General features: G+C 43.3%; 1 protein-coding gene across 1 annotated transcript; it reads left to right on the top strand.

Annotated features, from left to right (window-relative positions):
• Window positions 1-4122: 4122 nt before the first annotated feature.
• Window positions 4123-20213, top strand: LOC125459167 (outer dense fiber protein 3-like). Its single transcript, XM_048545195.2, has 7 exons — window positions 4123-4200; window positions 5476-5604; window positions 10739-10942; window positions 11460-11561; window positions 11795-11916; window positions 16094-16234; window positions 18841-20213. The coding sequence occupies exons 2-7, from the start codon at window positions 5499-5501 to the stop codon at window positions 18928-18930; spliced, it is 765 nt and encodes a 254-aa protein (XP_048401152.1). The 5' UTR covers window positions 4123-4200; window positions 5476-5498; the 3' UTR covers window positions 18931-20213.
• The last annotated feature ends 4421 nt before the right edge of the window (window positions 20214-24634 follow it).

Here is a 24634-nt window from a genome sequence, read left to right as displayed (position 1 = left end):
TAATGAACAGGATTGATGAGGGCAGAGTGGTAGACATGATCTATATGGACTTTCAGTAAGGCGTTCAACAATGTTCCACATGGTAGACTAGTTAACAAGATTAGATCACATGGAATTCAAGAAGAACTAGCCATTTGGATATAGAACAGGTTCGAAGGTAGAAGACAGAGAGCAGTGGTGGAGGGTTGCTTTTTAGACTGGAGGTCTGTGACCAATCATGTGCCACAAGGATCACTGCTGAGTCCACTGCTTTTCATCATCCATATAAATGATTTGGATGTGAACATAGGAGGTACGGTTAGTAAGTTTGCAAATGACACCAAAATTGGCAGTGTAGGGGTCAGCCAAGAAGGTTGCCTCAGAGTACAACGCGACCTTGATCAGGTCGGCTAATGGGCCGAGGGGTGGCAGATGGAGTTTAATTTAGATAAATGTGAGGTGTTGCATTTTGGTAAGGCAAATCAGGGCAAGACTTATACACTTAATGGTAAGGTCCTGGAAAATATTGCTGAACAAAGATTCTTTGGAGTGTAGGTTCATAGTTCCTTGAAAATGGAGTCGCAGGTAGATAGGATAGTGAAGAAGGCATCTGGTATGATTGCTTTAATTGGTCAGTGCATTGAGTATAGGAGTTGGAAGGTCACGTTGAGGCTTTATGGACAGTAGTTAGGCTACTTTTAGAATACTGCATGCAATTCTGGCCTCCCTGCTACAGGAAGGATGTTGTGAAACTTGAAAGGGTTCAGAAAAGATTTAAAAGGACGTTCAGCGTTTGGGTGAAGATTTGTAGCTCGGGTGCTGGTTGTAGATGTTGGTGTGTTTGCTGAGCTGGGAGGTTTGATAGCAGACGTTTTGTTACCTTACTAGGTGACACCCTCAGTCCTGTGGAGCCTCCTGTGAAGCGCTGTTGTCTTATGCCGGTTCAAATTTATACGCTACGGTTTTTGCTGCTTCTGGTAGGTGCTGGTTCCAGCTGTGTGTTGTAATGGTTGCTGTATTGGGTCTAATTCAATGTGTTTGTTGATGGAGTGCACGGATAAATGCCAAGCCTCCAAAAATTCCCTGGCTGTCCTCCGTTTGGATCACGGTGTTGTCCCAGCTGAAATTGTGGTTTTTCTCGTCTATGAGTATTGAAACCAAGGACATCTGGCTGTGTCATTTAGCTGCTAGCTGGTGTTTGTAGATGCAGGTTACTTGTTGCCTGCCTGTTTGTCCCATGTAGTGTTTTGTGCAGTCTCCGTATACTGAGACTTCTGGACTTCTGCCTAACAACACAGTTTACATTCAACAGCAAGCTATATGAGCAGATCAATGAGACTCCCATGGGCTCACCCATCTCCGGATTGATAGTTGAAGCAGTCATGCAAAGAACAAACAGCCTCCCACAGATCCAACCCAAGCTCTGGAGCAGGTACATGGATGACACTTTTGTAATTATGAAAAGTACAGAAATTGAGAACTCCCATCCACTCTTCAACACCATACTCACAGAAAAGAGGAAAACAACAACAAACTCACATTCCTGAACGTGATGGTGGAAAGAAAACAGAATGGTGACTTCACTACTAAAGTATACAGGAAATTCACACATGCTGACCAGGTCTTAAAATATCACAACACAACCAGTCCAACTCACAGAAGAAGAGCTGTGTTGGGTCCTTGTTCAAAAGGGCCGCTGCCCATTGCAGCATATCCGATCTGCAGAAGGAAGAAGAAGAACATCTCTACAAGGTCTTCACCAGGAAAGGATACCCTCGCAACTTCATCCACAGATCCCGAGCCAACAGACAACACAACCAGGACACACCAAAACCCCAAACAATAGCCACTATACCATATATAAACAACACCTCAGAACTGACAACCAGACTGCTCAGATCACTAGGAATCATGAGTGCACACAAACTGGCAGCCACAGTAAGACAACCACTGACCAGGGTTAAAGATCCACAAGATACCATGGACAGGACAAATATGGTTTAGAAGATACCATGCAGAAACTGCACAAAACACTACATGGCAGGCAACCAGCAACCTGCATCCACAAACACCAGCTCGCAACTAAATGGCACAACCACATGTCCTTGGTTTCAATACTCATAGATGAGAAAAACCATCCTTTCAGCTGGGATAACACCACGATCCAAACAGGGGACAGCCAGGGAATTTTTGGAGGCTTGGCATTTATCCGTGCACTCCATCAACAAACACATTGAATTAGACCTGATATACTAACAATTACAACACACAGCCAGAACCAGCACCTACCAGAAGCAGCAAAAACCGTAGCGTATAAATTTGAACCGGCTCAAGACAACAGCGCTTCACAGGAGGCTCCACAGGACTGAGGATGTCACCTAGTAAGGTGACAAAACGTCTGCTATCAAACCTCCCAGCTCAGCAAACACACTAACATCTATTACAAGGACGTTGTCAGGCTAGGAGGGGTTGAGTTATAGGGAGAGACTGAATAGGCTGACGCTATTTTCCCTGGAGTGTCAGAGGCTAAGGAATGACCTTTACAGGTTCATAAAATCATGAGGGGCACATCTCTTCCCCTGGGTAGAGGAGCCCAAAATTAGAGGGCATAGGTTTAAGGTGAGAGGGGAAAGATTTAAAAGGAATCTAAGGTGCAATGTTTTCACACAGAGGGTGGTGCATGTATGGAATGAGCTGCCAGGGGAAGTGGTGGAGGCTGGTATAATTACAATACTTAAAAAGCTTCTGGATGGGTATATGAATAGGAAGGGTTTAGAGGGATATGGATCAAATGCTGGCAATGGGGCTACATTAATTTAGGATATCTGGTCAGCATGGATGTGTGAGACTGAAGGGTTTTTCCATGCTGCACAGCTCTATGGGCTCTATGGCCCTTCACTGAACTCTGTGGTATGCCACTGGACAGACATCTAGATGGTTGGGCCTATATCAGTGATGTTCTCGGGCCGAGCTAATTGAGTTCCAACACCCAGTGTTGCCTTCCTTTGTGCCAGATATGACTGGAATTTTCTCCAGAATATGTATACTTCACTTACACTTCGATTTAATTAAGGCTCTTTGATGCCAGGCTCAAGTAAAAGCCAACACTCTTTCGGATCAGTGTCTTGGTTAATTACATAGCTAGGGCTGTGGGTATGGCTTTAAACTAAGAGAGTTAGGGATGGGCCAGGTGAAAGGGAGATTTCAAAATCTGAAGAGAAAAGTCAACCAGTTGTGGCTGTTTGAGTGAGAGGGAAGCAGAGTGAACAAGAACGACTATGCGTCTTTGTTTCCTCCACCTTTTAAGAAAAAGAAGCTGAGTATTTAAATGTCTTTAAGGTTAAGGCAGATAGATTTTTGATAAGCAAGGGTAGTGACAGATTCTCAGGGCTCGGCAGGAATATCATCAAATTAGTCATGATCTTATTGAATAGCAAGACGTCAAATGTCCTCCTCCTCCTACTTCCAAGTGCCACGTTCCCACGCAAGAGGCTAAGATCGAGTTTAACATTAATAGTGCAATAGTGGGTAAAGAGTAGCAAGTGAAAAGAAAATTAAAACTCTCTTTTTTGGAATGTCCGAAGCCTTTTAATAACATGAGGACGCAAGCAGAGATGAATAATTTAGATGTGATGCCCTCCAGTTTTTACAAACCAGCAGCGAGAATGGAGTCTCTCCAGTGAGCAAATCTGATCCGGAGTCTCTCTGGGGGAAGGGGCGAACAAATCTGATCCGGAGTCTCTCTGGGGGAAGGGGGGGACAAATCTGATCTGGAGTCTCTCTGGGAGAATGAGGGGCAAATTCTGATCTGGAGTCTCTCTGGGAGAAGGGGGGCAAATCTGATCTGCATTAATTCTCAGAAATAGCACTGGCCTGGAGTATCTCTAGGACATGGTACGGAGCCAGAGTAACTAATTCCGCAGTGAATCCATTCCCTGGCAGGGATCCCACTAATTCCAGGGGGCCGCTGCCGATCCAGCTCAATGTGGAATTATTTTAGGGAACCACATAAACTCCCAGTAAATGGCGGAGACTGGACCGAACTGCTGGGACTGTCTATATCCCGCACTGGAGCGGATTGCTATGGGGATTGTGTACAGTATCCATGGAGATGGGAGGATCAGGGCAGAGTTTGTTTGTTGGATTCAATCTAAACTCAAAGACAACGAGTGAACCTCCTCGGCACACGGCTCCGCGTCTGGGACGCTGCGACCACAGAGGGTCAGTAAATAGCTCAAACCCACTGCCTCTCCCCAAACCCACTGACTGTCTCCAAACCCACTGCCTCTCCCCTCAAACCAACTGCCTCTCCCCTCAAACCACTGCCTCTCCCCAAACCCACTGCCTCTCCCCTCAACCCACTGCCTCTCCCCAAACCCACTGTCTCCTCCCCTCAACCCACTGCCTCTCCCCAAACCCACTGCCTCCTCCCCAAACCCACTGCCTCTCTCCAAACCCACTGCCTCCTCCCCAAACCCACTGCCTCTCCCCAAACCCACTGACTGTCTCCAAACCCACTGCCTCTCCCCTCAACCCACTGCCTCCTCCCCAAACCCACTGCCTCTCCCCTCAACCCACTGCCTCTCTCCAAACCCACTGCCTCCTCCCCAAACCCACTGCCTCTCCCCACAGCCACTGCCTCTCCCATCAACCCACTGCCTCTCCCCAAACCCACTGCCTCTCCCCAAACCCACTGCCTCCTCCCCTCAACCCACTGCCTCTCCCCAAACCCACTGCCTCCTCCCCAAACCCACTGCCTCTCTCCAAACCCACTGCCTCCTCCCCAAACTCACTGCCTCTCCCCAAACCCACTGACTGTCTCCAAACCCACTGCCTCTCCCCTCAACCCACTGCCTCTCCCCAAACCCACTGACTGTCTCCAAACCCACTGCCTCCTCCCCAAACCCACTGCCTCTCCCCACAGCCACTGCCTCTCCCCAAACCCACTGCCTCACCCCAAACCCACTGCCTCCTCCCCAAACCCACTGCCTCTCCCCTCAACCCACTGCCTCTCCCCAAACCCACTGCCTCCTCCCCAAACCTACTGTCTCTCCCCACAGCCACTGCCTCTCCCCAAACCCACTGCCTCAACCCAAACCCACTGCCTCCTCCCCAAACCCACTGCCTCTCCCCTCACCCCACTGCCTCTCCCCAAACCCACTGCCTCTCCCCTCAACCCACTGCCTCTCCCTTCAACCCACTGCCTTCTCTCCTCAAACCCACTGACCCATTCACTCAAACCCATTCCCCCCTCCCCAAACCCACTGCCTCTCCTCAAACCCACTGCACACTCTCCTCAAACCCACTGCCCCTCCCTCCAAACCCACTGCACCTCTCTTCGACCCACTGCCCCTGAAATACCGGTTATTGAAACGATAGAACATTGAAAGACGTGTTAATTCTCTGTCGTGCGCCTTTCTTTGCACTGCGCTACAAACTAGGTGAAAGAAATGGTGTCTTTGTTGAAGTAGTGATGAAAGACTTTCTCTCCGGAAGGTGCTGTCAGCTTAAACGCCGACATGAGTTCCCAGTGGGTGGGAAACTGGAGACCGCACCGGCCTAGAGGACCGATTGCAGCTTTGTACAGCAGTCCCGGTCCTAAGTATGGACTCCCCAGTTCAATAGGTAGGTGCTAACATACACAACGCCCTCCCCCCGCCCAAGCGCTCAGTATATATGTGCAGGCTGCAGTGCTCCCCCGCCCCGCTTTCAGAAAATTGACATCTCAGCAGAGACCAGGCGCTACAGGAGGAAGAGTGAAAACAGCCAGATTTCTCTGTGCGCTGGCATTTAAAACACCCATTCCAGAAGCTACAATAATATAGGCATAATAATACGGTACAATGGTAATATCCCTACCCCTGGCCTAGACGGTTCGGGAGGTTCAATTCATACTTGTCCCAAGAGGTGTCATGACGTTTCTGGAACAGGTAGACTGAAAGCAATCAAATCCGAAAGCTCAGACCTGAGTTGAAGTTCTCAGGAAGGAAAGAAGAGCTGAACTGGTAATTATAAGTTTTTTTAATGGAAATAAGCATTTTACTGGCGCATGTCTCTGGCTGTATGGGTTGATCTGGGGACAGACCACAGCTAAAGGTCAAGGTGGATCAGTATCGCTCATCCTTTATAAACGGGTGAAAGCACATGCCCTTTATTCCATTCTCCAGCAAGTCCCAAAGTGTAGTTACTATTAGATGGGAAAACGCAAGAAAAGCAGAAACCAAAATATATGATTTGTCCTTCTCTCCAAATAATTCCGTCTTCATTCATTTAAGATGCTTTGATCAAGCTCCTGGTCACCTCATAACATTTCCAAAAGGATCAATATCTTGGGTGTATAAATTGACCAGACACTGAACCAGCTATGGACATACTGTGGTTGCAAGATCAGGTTAGAAACTCCAAGAAATTGGGAATTGATACAAATCAGTAAGCACCGCTATAAATCAGGACTGGACTAACATCAACAAGTCTTACTTCAAACGTTTAGAAATTAACAGACTGAACGAAAACTATCAACAAGGTACTTCTGACAGTGAAAAAGGCAAAGACCGCAAGTGAGGGAGCAGGGTGCAGGGAAGAGATGTGAGGAGTCAAGGAGAGAATTACTGCAGACACTTGTGAGGGTTTTTGTCTGTTACCGAGCGACGGCCGTGTCTTTCTGTAAACAGTTACTAATCAGCCCTCAGAGAGCTCAGAATGCGGACAAAAGCACACATTTAATATGGTGCTCACACATCCTCATGGGATAGATTTATGGATCTGAACGTGATGCAGTTACAGTGTTTACCTCCGAACGTTATTTAAGCCAATTGACCTCCATCAGCTAAAACCACTTCTTGAATAGATTTGAAACACTTCCTAATTGTCTACAGAATTGATTGAGAGAAACTGTTTCCAGTGGCAGGAGGGTCGGTAATCAGAGGACACAGGTTTAACATAATTGGTACAGAGACCATCGGGGAAATGAGGAGAAATATTTTTACACAGTCGATTGTTATGATCTGAAATGTACTGCCTGAAAGGCCAGTGGACTCAGTTGTAATTAAGAAAGGGAAATTGGTTTGAATAAAATAGAACAGAATATCCTTTATTGTCACTCGTACCCCAGTACAGAAGTACAGTGAAAAGTTTTTACAAGGGTTGCCTTTTAATAGCACCATTTTAGGTATAAGTGCCTTGGTACAAATCTTACCAAGTGAAAAAAATGTTGTTATACAAGAGGATTAAAAGGTAAGGATTTACATGACAGTCTGGTAAGAGTACCGAACAGTTCAGCACGTGGCACCAGACCCAAAACCAACAACTGCCCCACATCACACTAGCCTCCAACCCGCCCCTCACCGGCACTCAGCAGCAATAAGATGTCATGCTTTACCAGAGATAACAAGGTGTGGAGCTGGATGAACACAGCAGGCCAAGCAGCATCATTGGAGCAGGAAAGCTGACGTTTCGGGCCTAGACCCTTCTTCAGGATTGGTCCCCCTCACACCGCTCCTGCACTTGGGATTCCTCACACAGTCTTCCGGGGCTCACAGCCTACACGCTTAAATAATTGAAAAGGAAAAAAGATGTACATTACTATGGGGAAAGAGTGAGTGGTGGTGGGAAGGGGAGGTTGGGGTTTATGACACTGATTGGAGAGCTCTTTCAAAGACACAGAACAGGTGCAATGGGCAGAATAGCCTCTGTTAATGCTGCATTATTCCATAAGCAGAGTTGCTGAAATGGAGACAATGTCTCAATGCTGTGCTCAAATCCAGACTATGCAACCGCATGGGCTAATGGAAGGACATCATTGAGGATTTTCCCATCTGCCACAATTAACATTAGTCAGGCAGTTCTTTCAGTTTTTGCAAAGGCGTAGAGATAGGCTAGGGAGAGAGTTCAAAATTTGGCAGATGGAGTATAATATAGAAAAATATGAACTTACCCACTTTGGCAAGAGAAACAGAAAAGCTGAAAATGATTTAAATGGAGAGAGAGTTTACAGAACTCTGAGGTACAGAAGGATTTTGGTGTTCTGGTATGAATCACATGCAGTTAGCGGGAAGATAAGTTGTGATTAGGAAGGCAACTGAAATGTTGTTCATTGCAACAGGAATGGAGTCATCAGGGTCATCAGGGTAAGCAGGAATGTAGAATTTAGGCCACAATCAGATCATCATAATCTTAAAGAATAACAGATCGGGCTCAAAAATACTTACCACTGCTCCTAACTTGTATGGCAGTTACTTGGCTGTGAGTCATAGAGATGTACAGCATGGAAACAGACGCTTTGGTCCAACTCATTGATGCCAACCAGATATTCTAGATAAATCTTGTCCCGTTTACCAGCATTTGGCCCATATCCCTCGAAACCATTCCTATTCATATACACATCCAGATGCCTTTTAAATGCTGTAATTGTACCAGCCTCCACCACTTCTCTGGCAGCTCATTCCATACACACATGACCCTCCTTTGTGAAACAGTTGCCCTAAGGTCCCTTTTAAATCTTTCCCCTCTCACCTTAAACCAATGCCCTCCAGCTTTTGACTCCCCCACCCTTGGGAAAAGACCTTGAAGATTTATCCTATCCATTCCCCTTATGGTTTCGTAAACTTCTACATGGTCACCCCTCAGCCTCTGATGCTTCAGGGAAAATAGCCCCAGCCTATTCAGCCTCTCCCTATAGCTCAAAGCCTTCAAACCTGGTAACATCCTTCGAAATATTTTCTGAACCCTTTGCTGTTGAGGGTGGTCATTTAAAAAGGGGCAGCACCAAGTACACATTATTGTTTGACATCAGTTCTGACAGGAAAGGAATCTGGCTCTAGTCCATTACAGAGAATAGCGACAGTCATTTTGTCATGAGAAGCTATCTAACCTCAATGTCTTTCTGCAGACATGCAACATTGCCCAGGATCTTCCAGAGAGTTTCCTGTTTGGCTGAGTCAACAGCTTTCACTAGATCGATGAAGGTCATTTAGAGAGCAAGGTTTTACTCACAACATTTCTCTTTGATCTGCTGAATGGTAAAGGTCAGACCTGAAATGCTTTGTGATGCTCTGAAACCACACTGGTATTCTGCCAGAAAGGCTTCTGCCAGTGGAAGTAGGCAGCCCAATGATACTCTGGCAAGGATTTCGCTTGTGGTGGAGAGTAGAGCTATGCCTCTGTAGGTATCACATTTATTCCTTTTTTCTTTTTGAATATTGAGAGAATCTTGGCATTCTTTAGGCCTTCTGAGAGCCTCACTTCATGCCAACGTGGCAAGAAGAGTAAAAATAGACAGTGCACAACTGAATCTCTGCCAAGCCTCAATACCCCTGCTGAGATATCACCTGCATTAGGAGCCTTACTGTTCTCAGTTTGTGCAATAGCTTGGTGAATTTCATCAAAGTTGAGGTTTGGCAAGGGAACACAATCACTAGGCATTGGTAATAAAATGTGAGGCTGGATGAACACAGCAGGCCAAGCAGCATCTCAGGAGCACAAAAGCTGACGTTTCGGGTCTAGACCCTTCATCAGAGAGGGGGATGGGATGAGGGTTCTGGAATAAATAGAGAGAGAGGGGGAGGTGGACCGAAGATGGAGAGAAAAGAAGATAGGTGGAGAGAGTATAGGTGGTGAGGTAGGGAGGGGATAGGTCAGTCCAGGGAAGATAGACAGGTCAAGGAGGTGGGATGAGGTTAGTAGGTAGATGGGGGTGCGGCTTGGGGTGGGAGGAAGGGATGGGTGAGAGGAAGAACAGGTTAGGGAGGCAGAGACAGGTTGGACTGGTTTTGGGATGCAGTGGGTGGAGGGGAAGAGCTGAGCTGGTTGTGTGGTGCAGTGGGGGGAGGGGACGAACTGGGCTGGTTTAGGGATGCCGTGGGGGAAGGGGAGATTTTGAAACTGGTGAAGTCCACATTGATACCATTAGGCTGCAGGGTTCCCAGGCGGAATATGAGTTGCTGTTCCTGCAACCTTCGGGTGGCATCATTGTGGCACTGCAGGAGGCCCATGATGGACATGTCATCAGGAGAATGGGAGGGGGAGTGGAAATGGTTTGCGACTGGGAGGTGCAGTTGTTTGTTGCGAACTGAGCGGAGGTGTTCTGCAAAGCGGTCCCCAAGCCTCCGCTTGGTTTCCCCAATGTAGAGGAAGCCACACCGGGTACAGTGGATGCAGTATACCATATTGGCAGATGTGCAGGTGAACCTCTGCTTCATGTGGAATGTCATCTTGGGGCCTGGGATGGGAGTGAGGGAGGAGGTGTGGGGGCAAGTGTAGCATTTCCTGCGGTTGCAGGGGAAGGTGCCGGGTGTGGTGGGATTGGAGGGCAGTGTGGAGAGAACAAGGGAGTCACGGAGAGAGTGGTCTCTCCGGAAAGCAGACAGGGATGGGGATGGAAAAATGTCTTGGGTGGTGGGGTCAGATTGTAGATGGCGGAAGTGTCGGAGGATGATGCGTTGTATCCGGAGGTTGGTGGGGTGGTGTGTGAGAACGAGGGGGATCCTCTTTTGGCGGTTGTGGCGGGGGCGGGGTGTGAGGGATGTGTAGGCATTGGCATCGGTCCGTAGCACTGTAAAAAATCCAATCAATGACGCACCGCGGATAGAACAAAGGGTCTCCAGTCCCCTTCAGCCAATTTGTTCATTGTATTGTGCACCCTTTCCCCACATCTCATTGTTCTTCACTCTGACCCACTGCCTCTTCACTCAAACTCTCAATCTTCATCCTGTCTCTCTACTCCTACCAATCAGTCTGATAGTAATAACACTTACCTGTCCAGGTTATTCCCAGCATGACACTACAAAATACAAGTCTCCAGCATACAGCTTTGGAGTACCTCACGCCAGATTCACCGTGGACAGCTCACCAGGTCCAGCCTACCTCATCCCATCGCTGCTCACTAGGACAGGAAAGGATGGGGCTCCAGCCTATTCCCTCTACGGTCGACCAAAGGACAACAATCCATTCCAGACCCCAGGTCCAGGTAACCCTGACACTTGGTTAGAGAGTTTTTTTTCCTTTACTCATTCATGGGATGAGGGCGTCGCTGGCTTGGCAGCATTTATTGCGCATCCCTAATTGCTCACAGGGCAGTTAAGAACCAACCACATTGCTGTCTGGACTCTCATGTAGGCCAGACCAGGTAAGGATGGCAGGTTCCTTCCCTAAAGGCCATTAGTGAACCGGATGGGTTTTTCCAACAACCAACAATGGATTCATGGTCATCATTAGACTCTTAATTCCAGATATTTATTGAATTCAAATTCCACCACCTGCCATGATGGGAATTGAACCCAGGTTCCCAGAACATTAGCTGGGTCTCTGGATTAACAGTCCAGCAATAATACCACTAGGCCATTTGCCTCCCCATGAATATGGATATGAATATGAATATGTTGCTGCATTAGCAAATAAGAAGGCTATTGCTTGGCTTAGGGGGTTGCATTTGCTAAATGAACACAATGATTTGTCAGGTGTTGACATGTCTGATTTCCATGCAGGTACCTACTCCCCAGAGAAGGCTGGGAAGTCAACCTTCAGTGCAGCTCCTTCATTTTCCATCGCTGGGAGGACAAAAGGTTTCAGGACTGACCAGTCACCAGGTGTTTGTCACTTTTCTTGTCTTGTTCACCGTTAGCGAACTAAGCCTGGTCATTCAATGGCTCAGCATTTTGCAGCAATCGAGTGATTGGTTGTTTGGATAAATTCACCAGGAAAATTAACTAATTTGCTGATCAATTTCATTGAATTTCATCATATTGTTACAGAATTTCTTGTTTCAATTCATTCTGTGGAACAAATCCATTAATGAAAAGGGTCTTGATTCTTGTTCCAGGTCCTGCAGCCTACTTACTACCTTCTGTACTAGGCCCGAACATTGTAAGCAAATCGTCTTCCGCCAATTTCTCCCTTAGTGGACGGAGTAAAGTTGGCAGTTTCCATGAGGACTTCCAGAAGGTAACATCTATCCACAGCTGGTTCCAAACATGTCTTTCACTTCAGTAATATCACTTAGCATTTGGTGTGAGCAACTTGCATTTGAGCAGTAATCTCAGCTCCACAAAGCCCAAAGCATATAGCAACACACAGATCCATTCAGACTCATCTGAGAGTTCGTGGATAGTCACAGTGGTCTCCTATATTCCTGGGATGTGAGTGTCAATAACAAAAACAATAGTGGCATGATGGCTCAGTGGTTAGCACTGCTGCTGTCTCACAGCGCCAAGGACCTGGTTTTGATTCCACCCTTGGGCGACTGCCTGTTTGGAATTTGCACATTTCCCCCGTGTCTGCATGGGTTTCTACCGGTTGCTCCCATTTCTGCCCAAAGTCCAAAGATGAGCAGGGTCGGTGGATTAGCTGAGCTAAATTACCCATAGTGTTCAGGGGTATAAATGGGTTGGCCATGGGAAATGCAGGGTTATAGGGAAAGGGCCTATTGGTTGGGTCTGGTGGGATGCTGTTCAAAAGGTCAGTGTGGACCCATTGGGTCAAATGGCCTGTTTTCATACTATGGGGGTTCTGTGGAAAGCTATCCTGTATTGCCCATCCATAATTAACATTTAGAAAGTGCTGAAGATCTTTTTTCTGGAACTGCTACACCCCATATTGTTCTTCTCCATGGAAATCTTCAGGTAAAAAGCAAAAGATTTATACAATCTGAACAAAAAACCAGAGCATACAGATATTTTATTTTGAATTATAATTTGGAGAAAATTGAAGTTTGGATAGATTTGTTACAAAGAATAAACCAGTTGTTTTTGATACAGCTTGTAGGTAATATGGAATTATGTGTTTTCATTTTTTGGAACTGAATTTTATATTTCGTATTCACACGAGGTGTCTTTTGGGAAATTAAAATGAGAGTAACTACCCAGCAACAAAGTTTGGATTATTTTAGGCAAAGTTCATCACTGAACTGAAAGGAGAGAGATCAGTTGGGACAGACCTGCAAGAAGCCTGTAAGCTAGCCAGATCCTTTCCCCTTTTTTAATTGGAAAAGTAATAACACTCAAAGACTGAAGAAAGAAATGAAACTTCTAATCCAAGCCAATACCTAGTTCCAACTGACGAGCTACCAAATTGAGGATCACCACTGTTGCAGTCAATAACATGATATCATTACCAAAAATCAAAACAACAATGACAAAATAAAAGTAACCTCATTTCCTCATTCTGATTGGACTTTTGATCTAACGACTTTGTGCATTTTTTTGCCTATATTTTCTACCCACAATATTCCTAAATATATTAAGGGCTGTTTGTGTAATAGATAAGTTGCTGGCTTTCTTGTTCACTGATGGAACTTGGTGGGAGTTTACTTTATCTTAGTGGCGGCAGTCAGACATTGGCCAATCTTGATATTAAGTTTATTATATTTCATATTTGTCATGACTAATAAGATATTGGGACTTGATTTTGGTGCACTAACCTAACCAGGAAATGTGACAATGTAAAACAATTCCTCAGGTCAAAAAGCATCTTTCACGGAAATGACATCAAATGCCAAAGTAGTGACTGCTGGTCACTTGCAGAGATTAGAACATTTCTATAAGGTTAGACTGAACACCCCCTTACTAACCCAACCATAAGAATACGAAATGGAGTGGAAGCTTTATGTTGACAAGCCTTATGCCTGAATCCAAAGGTTCAAGTTCCAGCTGAGAGAACAAAAATTCACTCTTGTAATAAAGGAAACACAACACTTTTGTGCTCCTAAGATGCTGCTTGGCCTGCTGTGTTCATCCAGCTCCACACTTTGTTATCTCGGATTCTCCGGCATCTGCAGTTCCCATTATCTCTGATACAATTGTAACCATTTTTCACATAGTTAGATCTCACAAATAGCAATGAGATAAAATAATCTGGTTTAGTGAAGTTTGGTTAAGGGATAAATACTGAGACACTGGCAGGAGCATCCTTGTTCTGTTTTGTCTACCCAAGAGGGCAGACCTTAAAACCTCATCTGAAGTATGGAAACTGACAGTGCAATGAAGTTCCACATCGGAAATGATGTGCTTGAGGTCAGAAGATGTGGAGTCATAGGACAATTGTATTCATGCTAATACTGAGACAGGTTTTATGACCAAATTATAAATGATTTTCTGGGTAAGAGTAATCCTCACATTTTGTATTAAGTTTGAAGCTGAAAAATTTGAGTCTGAAGCTAGTGCCTTTAACTGAAATAAGGACAATAGTGTTAGATAATATGGAATGGAAAGTAAAAGCTTAAAAGCTAGGAGATATTTCATAACTCTCAACAAAGATAAATTCCCTTTGGAAAGAGAGGACCTATGGGAAGGGCACATCATCCTTGGCTAACTAAGACATTAATTATGATATCGTACTGAAAGATACGATGTAAAATGCTACAAATGTTAGTCGTAGGTCCAGAAAATTGGAAAATCTCAGAAACCAGTAATAAAGTAAAAAATACAGAGAAATTGGCAGTTGAGGAAAATCTATGAAGAGATTTGAAAAGATAGTAAAACCTGATTGAAGTATTAGAAAACAAAAGGAGTAGCTTAAGTAAGCATGGGTCCCTTAATGGCTAACTTGGGGAATTAATACTGACAGCAAGGAAATAGCAGAAATTTTGAACAGGTCTTTTGTATTCATCTTCAGAGTAAAACAAAAGGAAAGTATCCTAAGAAAGTGATATATTAAGCGACAGAAGGGAGGATCTTAAACAATTATCATCAGGGGAGAAAATGTACTAGGAGTACTAGTGGGACTGAAAGCTGACAGGTACCCTGGATACAATGACCTGCATCCTAGAATCTTAAAGTTAGGGCCTGAAGAGACAGTGGATGCATTGATTGTTATCTTTGAATACTGCCTGGATTCTGTAAAGGTCCCAGAATTTAGAAAACAGCAAAATAATGCCATTGTTACAAAAGGACAGAGATAGAAATTGGGAAACCATAGGCTAGTTAAATCTTATATCTGCCATTTGGAAAATGCTAGAAGTCATTATTAAGGAGTTGATAATAGGGCATTTAGAAAATCATTACACATTCAAGCAGCATCGGTGAAAGGGAAATAGTATTTAGGGAAGAAAAGAGATGATCTCACTGAAATATTCAGGAGTTTATCAAGACTTACCAGGGCACACACTGAGCAGTTGTTTCCCCTGCTCCGGGGAATCTAGCTCAGAGGGAAAATTTTGGGATAACGGATTGATTATTTAAGAATGAGATGAGAAGAAATTTCTTCGAAGTGTTACTAATCTTCAGAATTCTGCACCTCAGTGGGTTGTGGATGCTACATTGTCCGATATGGTTAAAGCGGAAATAAACAGATTTCTGATCTCTGAGAATCAAACTACTTTTGAGCAGGCAGGAAGGTGAAACTGAAGCCAAAGATTAGCTATGATTGTATTGAATGGTGGAGCAAAGTCATGGGTCCAAATGGTCTACTCCAGCCCCTTTTTATGCTCATAAGAGTGGTATCACTTAGCGACCACTGACAGTAATTCACTTTTCAAAGTTCTAGATTGATAATTGGGGAAAATTGTGCCATGTGCTATGTGGGTAGGCTGTCTATCAGTTCTTATTGAAGACAGCCTTCTGTATGAGAATTATGAGTACTCCTCACAGCTAGCAAGTTAAAAGACAGAAGGTGCAATTTTTGGAATTGATTGTTGAATTTTATGGTTAACAATTCAACAAAGATTGAACTTTATTTCTTGATTGAGAATTTTTTTGTTACTTATTCATTGAATTGAGTGTCACTGATAAGGTCATTCTTTATTATCCATCTCTAATTACCCCGGAGATGTTAATAGGAATTCATCTTTTGAACAGCTATAGTCCATGCAGCGTAGGTACACAATGTTATTAGGGAAAGAGTTCCAGAATTTTGACCTAGCAACAGTGAACGAATGGCAATATATTCCGAAGTCAGAAAGCATGTAGTTTGGAAGGAAACTTGCAGGTTGTGGTGTTCCTAGGTGTCCCCTGTCTTTGCTCTTCTAGGTAATAGATAACACTATTAAGGTTAGGCTGCTGAAGGAATGTTGATGAGGTGCATTTTGTATTTGGTACACACCGTTCCCCATTGTGTGTCAGGAGTACATGTTTAACATAGAGAATGAGATCACAGGACTTTTTATTTTGATTTTTTTCTTCCTCAGACTCCAGGACCTGGTGCATATAAAGTCACTGATCCCAGTATGTACAAACACAAACCACCTCAGTACAGCATAATTGGCAGGAACCAGCTGCCCAGTGATGCAACAAGGAAACCAGGGCCTGGGAGTCACAGTCCAGAGAAGGTAATAAATATGAATCTCTCAGAATTGTCTTATGCGTCCAGTGAGATTGCCATGTTTATCCAAAACTGCTACCTATCTTACACCACATCCTTTTCGCCTATTACCCCTGCATTTTTTGACCAACATTAATCAAGCAATGCCTCAACTTTAAAATTATCGTTCTTGATGTCAAAGCCCTCCATGTCTGTTTCCTTTCCTATCCCTGTAATCTCAATACTCCCAACTAACTAAGCTCAGTAGTTAGCACTGCTGCCTCACAGTGCCCTGGATCCAGGTTCGATTCCACCCTCAGGCGACTGTCTGTGTGAAATTTGTACATTCTCCCTGTGTCTGTGTGGGTTTCCTCCGGCGATGTTCTTGTTTTCTCCTGCAATCCAAAGATGTGCAGGTTAAGTAGGTTGGCCATGCTAAATTGCCTGTGGTGTTCAGGGATGTGTAACTTAGGTGGGTTATAGGGGGATGGGTCTGGGTGGAATGCTCTGAGTGTCAGTGTGGACTTGTTGGGCCAAAGGGCCTGTTTTCACTTCTCTGAATCTGTACTCCTCCAATTCTGGCCTCTGCCACATCCCCAATTTCAATCTGTCTACTGTTGGTGGCTGTACCTTCATCTAGGACCATTAGCTCTGGAATTCTCTCCCTTTCTTTCAAATCACTCTTCAAAATCTATCTCTTGGATGACACCTATCCTAATATCTCCTTGAGTTTCTCAGTGCCAAGCTCTCATTAAGATCAGACCAATGAAACATCTTGAGAAATTTCACTATGTTAAAGAAGCTATATCAATGCAAGTTATTATTAATTATCGATGGCAATGAGTTCAAGGCCACGTCCATTTATTACACTGTCTCACTTGGGCTTCAATTCAGTTGTGAGAAGAAAACAACAATTAGCTGTAATAATTAAAATGTAGAACTAGTGAGAAGTGCTAACGGCCTTGGATATTTTAAATAAGTTCTATAATTAATAGAAACAATCAATTTTCTGATGCAAATTATTCTCTTTTTAACCGTACAATGTTCAGTTCACATAGACCTTAGAGAATCTGCCTCATTCATTCTGCACCAATTTGAGGAAAATAAAATAAAGAGTAATTTCTTAAAATAAGGTGCAAATGTAGATAGACAAACAGCATTAGAGTAGATACTGTTGGGCATTCCTTAATCTCCTTATACAATGTTAAGGAAAAGAGTCTTCAGGTTCAGCTAGAAGCAGATTCTCCAACATTCATGCCACTTATGTCTTTAAAGCAAATGATTGAAAGTGTAAATCCTCAACGGAAGCACTGAAATATGCTGTTATTTGTGAAGGACGCTTCAAGTATTCAATGTAATGCTCTCTTGTTGTAACTGCCCCCGACTGTAATGGTGTGCTTAGTTTCACTTAGAACATACTTTATAAATAACCAAGTGTACAATCATACAGCTGAGGGAATCCTGCGTAACCCTCAATGGCGGTAAATGGCATACTGAAATTATGTGAATTCTCAGTTTATTTTCAAACTATTCAATTAGTGTAAGGAAAAAAGACCAAAACAGAACAAAATTATAACAAATAATTTACAAATTAAATCAAATTTATAAACTTCAGAATCAGACAATAGAATACAAGATACAGAAAACATCTCTGCTTTTGGACTCACTTTCCCCAAGATTTGATTAAAACTGTTTAACTACAGTATTAATTGTATACATCTGTGATCCTGTTCCTTCTCCCAAGGCTTTAGGTATAGTTTTATTGCTCTGAAGTGGACAGTTGAGGAGTCTGCAACAGAAATTAGTTCTTAAAATTCTCTTCAGAAATGAGGTTAAATTTGGTCAGAAATGATGGTCTTAAGCGTCTTCTTTGCACTCGAACACTCAAATCTGATCAGAAGTGATTGGTTCACCGTGATCTTTTCAATATACCAATCTGCTATTTATATTTCTCATTTCATAGAATCATAGAATTCCTACAGTGTGGAAACGGGCCATTCAGCCCAACAAGTGCACACTGCCCCTCCAAAGAGCATCCCACCCAGACCCGTTCCCCCACCCTCTTCCTGTAACCCAGCATTTTCCATGTCTAATCCACCTAATTTACATACCCTGGACACTACAGGTGATTTAGCATAGTCAATGCACCTAACCTGCACATTTTTGGACTGTGGGAAGAAACCAGAGCACCCGGAGGAAATCCACGCAGACCCGAGGAAAAATATATTTTTCACCATGAGGACTGAAATCTGGACAATGTTAAGAGCCTGAAGGGAGAGTAATATTTGGAAATGTGCACGAACTACTGCCCTAAACAGGCTACTTACCAAATAAACTCTGCATTTCTAAATAATTAAGGGCAGACATGTACAAAACAGGTACGCTAGCAGGGACCAATTTGACAGTCAGCCTGTTGCTGTGTTGTAAATTCTATCTAATTTACTAACGTGATTTCAGATGCTTGTGGGACAGTTATTCTAATTCAATTTATAAACTGTGAACATTTGCATAAAATAAATTGTTTTGTGTTAATTAGTTTTAGTTTTTTCAAAGATCCAGAATAGCACAATGAATGTGAAATGCTACTTTTCCATGCCTGAAATTGATAGCAATGCCTCTCTGACTCTCACACAGGTTGTAGTAAATCGCAATGTAGCCCCAGCATTCTCCTTTGGCATCAGGCATTCAGAGTACCTGACACCAGTTATCGTCAATACTGTGTAACAATGCAAGTTCCTCACTACTTATAAAATGTTTTAAAACAATTGTATACAATTTGCTGTATTCTGATCTAAGTTCCATCCGTTTGAAAAGTTTCTCCTCTGGTTGAAGAAGTTACCGCATCTTTTGTATTACATTTGAAACATTCTGTGTATACCATTTAGGTCATGTATTCGTTTAAAAGAAACAAAAAGTTACCAGGTGATGGAGTCTGTGTTTGTGATTCCACCACACTATGGTGGGACGTGGGCCTGTTCTGTGACTCTTTCGTACTATGTTGGGAAGTGGGTTTGTCTGTGATCCTTCCATGAGTTATATCTATGTTTTCCCCAAACAATGATGGGAAGCACGTCTGGTCTACGATTCACATATATTCATGCTCATTCGCGCATTACTCATGCTGCTCTGAGTTGCAAAGTACAACCAGACACTTTCGCAGAGGATGAAAATAAATGATAGAGCAAATCGTTGAACTAAATTAGATAAACATGTTATGTGTGTGGACTTCTGACAAAAGACCAATCTGAAATATTAACTCGGGAGAGAAAAACGCTGTTACTGCCTGACCTAAGTATTTCCGTCATTTACTTATTTTAAAATTTCAGACTTCCAGTATCTGTCCCATATTTTACTTTTAATTTGCTAGATTTTAAAAGTTCCTTGATACAAGCAATGCAGAAGTCAGAATAACTCCGTCTGATTCATTTTATAGCATGTGCTGGGGAGGACTTCCCATAAACACTCATTCAATCAAATTCACAGACTGGAGGCCAGGCAAAGGACAGAGCAGTCAGTCACAGACCACATATAGAGATCTTTCCATCAAAGTAGATCTGTGCTACAATCTTCAACATCTGTGAATTAGCCCAGAAATATTATTATCCAGCACTGCCCCTAAATATGATAAAATTTGTGCATTGGTAAACTGCAATTCCTCAAGTGACATAAGATTCTAACTGGCACATCAATAAGTTATAGAGCGGGATGAACACAGAGGAGCAGGAAAGATGCTCCTGTGATGCTGTTTGGCCTGCTGTGTTCATCCAGATCTGTATTGTGTTATCTCAGATTCTCCAGCATCGGCAGTTCCTACTATCTACATCAACAAGTTACACTGGTCCAATAATTCTTACCAAGGTTTACTCACTGAGGCAAAACTGATCAGGATATTTGAAACTGAGTTGTATTCTGCAATGTGTTGGATTGCAAATGAAAGTCAAACCTCTGAATTAAAGGAATAGTTTAATTGCAATACCGTGAACTGTTGAATAAACCATTTAATATGATCTTTTTGTCTCAATTACTTTTTTTTGTGGTTTCGTTATGACACTGAGACTGACAGTTGAACTAAATCAGCCTCTCTACCTCTGTATTCACAACATAGTAAAATTAAAAGCTTGAAAGATGCACAAAATTGACTCCAGTGGTTTCTAATCGACTATTAAATAACCAGACTCTGCAAATAATTAATTCCAGACATGGGATTGTTTCGTAAATAAAAGACTTAGCAATGTATTAACAATATAATAACTTTGACAGGGCAAAAATTAAATGACAAAGTAATCTAGCTGATCCATGCTTTAAACCCAATAACTTTTGCTCTTAGCCCCATTCACTCATAAGATAGACAAACACAATTAAGAGATAAATAAAACAAAATAATAAAACTAGACAGATTACTTAAATGGTTTTCACAATGTCTTGTTCCACAGGCATAGATGATGGTTTCTTGGTTGATTTTCTAAAGGTATCAATGAGGATTGCCTTTTCAATTCAGTCAGAAAAAGGCAGTAATACTTTTAGTATGCTATTCTCTGAGCTTCCAAGAGCAGATCATGGGAGGTTAGGCACAGCACTTTCAAATCTCCATGCTGTACCATCAACAGCCAGATCCTTTATCTTCCCAAAAAAAAATTCCAAAACTCAGCTAGGGTTCTGGGCAGCATTGCTGAACAAACAGATCTTTGTCTTTAATTACTTCCAACGACAGTCCGTAAAGGAAGTGTGTGAGCGGGGTATATAGGTTGGATGTTGATTAATTTGACTGCTTGCTGACGAATTGTGCTTCAAAACTAGAATCCTGTAATAAACAATCAAGCTTAACACTAAAGAGAACAACTGAATAGCTTCAGAATGTTTAGGGTTTATACCATGGTTTTTCTACAGCATCTTTAATATCAAAAACATGTTACTATGACAAAGTATCTGCTTACATTTCTATATCAACTTGTCACATTCTCCTGATGGCAATCACCTTGAAGATTCCAGAGCCGCCTTTGCTTATAACCCACTCTCCTCCTTCCGACGAATTGTACCTGGCTCCAACACACTGAAACATGTTCAGCCTCTTCCTGTCACTTGGAATAATAGAAACACTGCAACCTGTTAGATTTAAAACAACCATCTGTAACTCATTCAATCCTCCCTAACTTACGGCTCCTCCAGTCTGAGAAGCATGACTGAGTGCTGCATTCCTTTGATTTTAAATTCCTTGTGTCCCCACCCCACCTCAATATTAGTGACAGAACTTTCAACTTTCTTTGCCTTTGATTTTCTTTTTCTACTGTGCCTCCACATCTCTACCATTCCGGTAATTTTCACAAAAGCTATGCATGTGTCCAACCTATCAGTGAATCTGTCTCCTCCTGCTTCCTGCTAAACGCGTTCAGTTTCATTCATAATTTATTCATGACAGCAAGATGTGGTCAACTTCTGGGCAAAGGTTACCATTGACTTGTTGCTTAACTGGACCAGCCTTATTCATAACCTCTGATATGATGCCGGTAGTTAGAGCTGAATGCCTTGTTTAGTAAGTGGGTTGGTCTTGATCTTTGTAGTCAAACAATCTTGTGATATCTAGCAGTGCATTGTGAATTAAGTCTGGTTTCTCCATGTTGCCTTAATGACTACAGCCCAGTAGCTCTGATATCCATAATCATGAAGTGCTTCAAGAGGCTGATCATGGCCCACATCAACTCATGTATCCCAGCCTATTGCGATTCCCTATAATTTGCCTATCAATGTAACAAGTCCACAGTGGACATCATTTCCCTAGCTCTGCACTCATCCCTGGGGAACATCTGGGCGACAAATACACCTAACAACCAACTCCTGCTCATTGACTTCAGCTCCACATTCAACACCATTATCCTCTCCAGATTGATCTCAAAAGCCGGAGACATTGGTCTTGGCTCTGCCCTCTGCAACTGGATCCTCAGCTTCCTGACCTACAGACAGCAATCCATGAAGAAAGACAACTGCAACTCCTCCACAATAACACTAAACACTGGAGCCCCCCAGAGATGCATGCTCAGACCCCTACTGCATTCCTTGTATACTCACGACTATGTTGCCGAATTCCAAATGAATGCCATCAACAAGTTTGCTGGTGATATCACCATGGTAGGACGGACCTCTAACAATGAGTCAAAATACAGAAAGGAGTTAGAGGGCTTGGTGACGTGGTTCAGTGAAAGCAACCTCTCTCAATGTCAGCAAAACCGAAGAACTGATCATTGACTTCAGAAAGAAAGGAGGTGAACATGCTCCCATCTACCTCAACGGAGCTGAGGCTGAGGTTGAGGAGTTGAGCATCAAGTTCCTAAGAGTGACGATAACTGACAACCTGTTCTGGACTTCCCATGTAGCTGCTATGGTCAAGAAGACACAACAATGCTTCTTCTTCCTCAGGCAATGTCACATGTCAATAAGGTCCCTCACCAACCTCTACAGATGCACTACTGAAAGCATACTGTCCACGTGCACGACAGCCTGGTATGGCGACTGCTCTGCCCAGCACCATAAGAAGGTTGTGTGCACAGCCCAGACCCTCATGGAAGCCAGTCTTTTATCCATGCACTCTATATTGCTTGTTGCCATGGAACAGCTGCCAAAATCATCAAAGAACCAACGCACCCTGATAATGCTCTCCCACAACCACTTCCATCTGACAGAAGATAGAAGCTTAAACACATGCAGCAACAGGTTCATGAATAGCTTCTTCCCTGCTGTTATTAGACTGATGAATGAACTCTCTAACTTCAAATAATGTTGATCTTGCCCCCAAACACCCTGTGCGACATAACCTGTATGCATCTGCCTAAGTTTTTTTTTCTTACTGTGACCTGCCTGTACTACTTATAAACAAAGCTTTTCACTGTATTTAGGGACACACAGCAATAAATAAATCAAATCACATGTTGACTTTTCGATTTTCATCTCTGAGACAATTTACACTTCCTTGTCTCAGATCCTTGTCCTTGGATAAGAATTTCAAAATGTCAGAACCCTTGCTGATTTTTTGTTATTTATATTTTATTCTATCAATTTTGGTTCAGAGCTGTAAACAGGAAACTGTGAGGTAAAAGTGATTTTTGGACTGTTGGTAACAGCTTATGTTAAAAGGAAATCAGACCAAAAGAGCTTTTGTTTATTCAGGAGGCCAGGCCTGGAAGTTAATTACAGGTCGGTTCCTCGTCAAAAAGATTTGCAGCCATTTTGTCATCTGACAAGTGCATTATGTTTAAACACATAGCATAAGTTGGATATTAACAAGGTCAGTACCTGGGAATTGGTTCCAGCAAGGCTGGAGAAGACCTTATGGCCAAGCTGATGGTAGATGTTGAACGGAAGCTGGGGCCTTGTGGAGGAGTCAGTCAGTCTGTCACTGAGTGATCAGAGTTTGAATTAGAGTCATAGAGATGTACAGCATGGAAACAGACCCTTTGGTCTATCTCATCTGTGCTGATCAGATATCCTAAATTAATCTTGTCCCATTTGCCAGCATTTGGCCCATATCCCACTAAACCCTTCCTATTCATATGCACATCCAGGTGCCTTTGAAATTATGTAATTGTACCAGCTTCCACCACTTCCTGTGGCGGCTCATTCCTTACACACACCACCCCTGCATGAAAATGTTACCTCTTAGGTCCCTTTTAAATCTTTCCCCTCTCACCTTAAACTTATGCTCTCTCGTTTTGGACTCCCTGACCCTGGGGAAAGACCTTGTCTATTCACCCTATGAATGTCCCACAGATTTTATAAACTTCTATAAGGTCATCCCTCAGGCTCTGACGCTCTAGGGAAAATAGCCCCAGCTTATTCAGCCTCTCTCTTTACCTCGAAGCCTCCAACCCTGGCAACATTCTTGTAAATCTTTTGTGAACCATTTCAAATTTCACAATATACTTCCTATAGCAGGGAGAACAAAATTTCACACCGTAATCCAAAAGTGGTCTAATTAATGTCCTGTAGAGCTACAACATGACCTCAAAACAACTATACTCAATGCACTCACCAATAAAAGCAAGCATACCAAACACCTCCTTCACTAAAAGATAACAAAGTGTGGAGCTGGATGAACACAGCTGACCAAGCAGCATCTCAGGAGCACAAAAACTGACGTTTCGGGCCTACACCCTTCATCAGAGAGGGGAATGGGGAGAGGGGACTGGAATAAATAGGGAGAGAGGGGGAGGCGGACCAAAGATGGAGAGAAAAGAAGATAGGTAGACCGGAGAGTATAGGTGGGGAGGTAGGGAGGGGATAGGTCAGTCCAAGGAAGACGGACAGGTCAAAGAGGTGGGATGAGGTGGTAGGTAGGAAATGGAGGTGCGGCTTGAGGTGGGAGGAAGGGATGGGTGAGAGGGAGAACAGGTTAGGGAAGCAGAGACAGGCTGGGATGGTTTTGTGATGCAGTGGGGGG

The sequence above is a fragment of the Stegostoma tigrinum genome, chromosome 17 (assembly GCF_030684315.1).
Source record: "Stegostoma tigrinum isolate sSteTig4 chromosome 17, sSteTig4.hap1, whole genome shotgun sequence".
Classification (NCBI taxonomy): domain Eukaryota; kingdom Metazoa; phylum Chordata; class Chondrichthyes; order Orectolobiformes; family Stegostomatidae; genus Stegostoma; species Stegostoma tigrinum.
The sequence above is the reverse complement of the archived record's forward strand: the minus strand, read 5'-3'. Positions and strand labels throughout refer to the sequence as shown.